General features: G+C 51.4%; 1 protein-coding gene across 1 annotated transcript; it reads left to right on the forward strand.

The window, feature by feature from the left end:
• Positions 1 to 2,558: 2,558 nt before the first annotated feature.
• On the forward strand, positions 2,559 to 3,525 carry LOC119341662 (NDR1/HIN1-like protein 3). Its single transcript, XM_037613527.1, has one exon. The coding sequence runs from the start codon at positions 2,716 to 2,718 to the stop codon at positions 3,361 to 3,363; it is 648 nt and encodes a 215-aa protein (XP_037469424.1). The 5' UTR covers positions 2,559 to 2,715; the 3' UTR covers positions 3,364 to 3,525.
• Positions 3,526 to 4,387: the final 862 nt, after the last annotated feature.

Here is a 4,387-nt window from a genome sequence, read left to right on the forward strand (position 1 = left end):
GACAACACATGTCTATGGTTAGGAAACATTATCCATCTTTGATTAACAAGCTAGTCTAGTAGAGGCTTACTATGGACACGGTATTTGTTTATGTATTCACACATGTATTTAAGTTTCCCATCAATACAATTCTAGCATGAATAATAAGCCTTTATCATGAATAAGAAATATAAAATAACAACTTTATTATTGCCTCTAGGGCATATTTCCTTCATCGGCATCTCCCCCTTCTTGATTGGATTGTTGTCTCCGGGCGAAAGCCTAGCTCTTGGACCTGCGACGATGGCGTCTCGGCATCGTTCGTTTGTTGGGAGCATCATGTGTGGAGACATGGCTTGAAGGTTTTGTGATGCGGTTCTCTGGTGCGTGCCGCTTGTCCGAGTAGAGGTTTGTGGGCACAATGTACGCCGATGCCGGTGACACCAAGATAATAGCTTTCTCGGGACCAACCGAATCCCACCACCCACTCACCATCTTCTTTCGGCATTCGAGGGTGGTTGATGCGTCGGCAAGGAAAGTACGGCTGAAATTCTTGCTCTTCGGGGTGATCGGCCTTGGAAGAGACGTGGCTTTGATGCTCTGGTCAGGGTAGGTCCCTTCACACGTTGTGTTTGTAATATGTGCGATGGATCTTTTTGGATTAGCTTGGGTGTGATGTTTGTACTACATTTGTTGTTCGCAGTGAGAGGTAGCCTCTTATAATTGTTCTCTGGCTTGTAGTATGAAAATGGGAAACGTTTGGGTCCGGCGCACCGGCCGAACGCTCGGCCGGTCGCGTCGCTAGGCACCCTGACCCACCACCCACAAAGCTTATCTCTCTATCCCCACCGCTTCCATCTTATCCCCTCGCAGTCTCTGGAGACCACACGAAGACGTCTCCGTGCTGCTCATCCTTGAATCCCCTCGTCCACAATCTCTCTTCCCTCTCCTTTGTGTGCTCTCTCCAGGAATCCACACACAATCCCCATGAAATTGAGCTTGTTTTTGGTTGCTTCTCTGCTCCCCACAACATTTCCACCATAGATCCATGAGAGGGGATGAGTTCGTTGGTGTTTTTTGTTTTTTCATTCATGCCCTGCGCAGTCGCCATGGATCCCACGAGGTTGAGCTCAAATACATGTGGGACACACACCCTCTTCTCATTGGAAAGGAGGTTGATGTTCTCTCTTGCCGTTCATCTTTTGGAGCTGCCAGCAATGGGCACGACGACCGGGCTGCTAGATCAGGCACCGCTGCATCACCATGGTGCGCGACGGCGGCGACCGGCGCCTGCTGGGGAAGCGATGTGGGAACCAGCACGCCTCGTAGCTGGAATCAGCCAACTGGGAAGCTGCAACCGGCATCCCCTGATGCTGGAAGCAGTGTCCCCTAATGCTTGAACCGGACGCGCCTTCACCACGCGATGCGTTTTTTGGCTGGAAGCAATGTTTGTTTTTGCTGGTACTGGCTTTTTCTTTTGCTACAATCGGCGCAGGTGTTCTTTTGCTGCAAGGTTGTTTTTGCTGGAACTAGCATTACTTTTTGCTGGAACGGGCTAATTCATTTGCTAGGATTCGCTATTGAAGTTTTTTGTTGCTCAGATTTTTGCTGGAACCATGTTTAGTTTTTGCTGGAACCGACAAATCTTTTTGCTTCAACGAGTACTGAAGTTTTTGTTGCTCAGATTTTTGCTGGAACCATGATTAATATTTGTTGGACCGGACAAATCATTTTGCTTCAACGAGTACTGGAGACTTTTGTCTGGCGTCGACTTTTCTGGAACTGGCTGATTCGTTTGCTACAATCCACTACCGAAGTTTTTTTTTTGCTGGAACCACGATTAATTTTTGCTGGAACGGACAAATCTTTTTGCTTCAACCAGTACAGGAGATTTTTGTTTGGTTTCGATTTTTGCTGGAACCACCATTAAGTTTGCTGGAACCGGCAAATGTTTTTGCTTCAACCAAGTAATATTTTTTTTGTTGTTTTAGATTTTTTTTTCATGGCAGTGCAAGTTGGGCATCGGGGATGTTACAACCATGTCGACCGTGCTGTGAACCCGCCTATGTTCGAGCTGCAACCATGCCGAGCGGAGGCAGCCGAGGCGAGTGGCACGAGCGGCCGGCGAGCACGGTGGCACGAATGACCGGCAAGCAGGAGAAGCCGAGGACAAGTGCGGGCGGCTGGTGAGCGCGTGTGGAGTCCGGCCGGCAAGCACGCCTAACTAGTTTGGTAGAACCTTTTTCCTGCATGTTTGACTTTTGGGGACGAAGAAAAAACTATATTGTACGGTTAAAAATGACTGTATCGTACGATCGACAACCGACCGGTCCAAATTTGGGCCGGCGCACCGGCACCGCGTTGTCCTATGAAAATATGGTACGTTTTTGCGTACTCTCTCTTTAAAAAAAGAGCGACAGAACACGCGTCCACTCAAGAAAAGAAAAAACAAGACACAGCGCGCGCATGCACGAGCACGAACAGAAGACCCGGCCAACGCAAGCTCTGAAACCTCTCTTGTCTCCTGGTCTTGCATGCACGATCACACGTACACTCCTGTCCTACAAAAGTGGCGATCGGCGAGTGTGCCTCCGACCACTAGCTACTACCTCATGTCTGTCTCGATCTCTACACCAATCGCCATGAAACATCCTCTCAGTTTCTTCACCAGCTAGCTCGTATCACAAGACCTCGATCGATCGAGTTGGCCGGCCGCCGGAAGGAACCAACCCATCGATGGGCAAGACGAGCACCGTGTCGTCGTGTCTGTGCTGCCCGTGCCGGTGCCTCTTCTGCGGCCTGCTGAGCTGCATCTTCAGCGTCCTCGCCACCATCCTCGTCATCACCGGCGTCGTCGTGCTCGCGCTCTATCTCCTCTTCCGACCGCACCTCATCCAAGCCACCGTCGCGTCCGCCGACCTCGACGACTTCACCCTCACCCCGAGTACCTGGATCCTCCGCTACAACCTCTCTGTCGCGCTCTCCGTCCGCAACCCGAACTCCCGGATCGCCATCCACTACCAGTCCGTCGTCGCCGAGGCCTACTACCAGGGCCAGAGCTTCGCCCACGCCGACCACCCGGACTTCTACCAGGACACCGGCGAGACCACCGTCGTGCCTCTGGCCTTCGCGGGCGATCACCCGCTCGAGGGCGGGGTCGCCGCCGCGGGGTTCCGCAAAGAGGCCATCGACCACGCCTCCTTCTCAGTCGACATCAAGCTCAGCGCCAAGATGAAGCTCAATGTGTGGGCCTTCAGGGTGCCGGGGCCAAAGCCCAAGGTTGACTGCCCTCTCATCCTCCACCGACGGAACGCCTCCGCCTCCGCGCCCGCCAGCGACGGCCAGCCGGAGTTCCACCCCATCGAATGCCGCGTCTGGTTCTGATTGATTCAGGCGATTCAGATCGCCAGTTGATTAAATGTTGTTAGTTAATTAAATCTGTAGTAGTTAGAGATCTGCATAGTCTACCACTCTCCCATGCATCTTGATTAATTAATGGCGACTGATAGGCGCCGGCGCACCGGCCGAAACTTTCGGCCGGTCCAATACGGGCCCTTGATTTGTTTAATGTATAACCGTCAGATCTTTCTTCTCCCTCTCCCTAGTAGTCGTCTTCCTCCCTGCCTCACCCCCGCACAGCACTACCTCCTCCCCCACGGGCTTAGCGAAGACGACGCACGAGCTCGCTGTGACGCGCCGGCGGTCACCATCCCATCTCCCGTTGCAGCTTTTTCTGATGGAGCTCGCCTCCGTCCACTCGCCGGTTCCAGCTCCGATCCAACCCCTGCTGGATGCCGATTTGCAAGAATTCTACGCATCAGCTGACGGAGACAAAAAAATAAGTTGGATTGCAACTTCGCTCCCGTTGGTCGCCGCCGTAGTTGACTTGCACCACCGTGCTCTAGCAAAACAGAATCTCACAGCAAAAACTCAAATACATGGTTGAAGCAAAAAACGGAGCTGGTTCCAGCAAAAATTAACACCGGTTCCAGCAAACAAATTTCAGCAGACAAAAAGTCCAGTAATATGTTGAATCAAAAAATCAGCCGATTCCAACAAAAAATGAAGCCAGTTCCAGCAAAAATTAACATCAGTTCCAGCAAACAAAAAATTCAGCAACAAAAAGTCTAGTAATCTGTTGAAGCAAAAGATTAGCGGATTCCAGCAAAAAATTACACCGGTTCCAGCAAAAAATACCTCGCTACAAAAACACTAGTAGAGGGTTGTAGCAAAAAAAAGGTGGTTGAAGCATCCCTGGCCGCCGGTTGTAGCATCTGCCGCCGCTGATTGTAGCGTCTGCCGTCGCCGTATCCAGCAAAATCCTTGATGTGCCATGATCCAGTCACATCATCTCTTGGCGTTGGATGTAGCACCCGTAGTGGCCGATTCCAACATCTTCACTGCTCGA

The sequence above is a fragment of the Triticum dicoccoides genome, chromosome 7B, assembly GCF_002162155.2.
Source record: "Triticum dicoccoides isolate Atlit2015 ecotype Zavitan chromosome 7B, WEW_v2.0, whole genome shotgun sequence".
Taxonomy (NCBI): Eukaryota; Viridiplantae; Streptophyta; class Magnoliopsida; order Poales; family Poaceae; genus Triticum; species Triticum dicoccoides.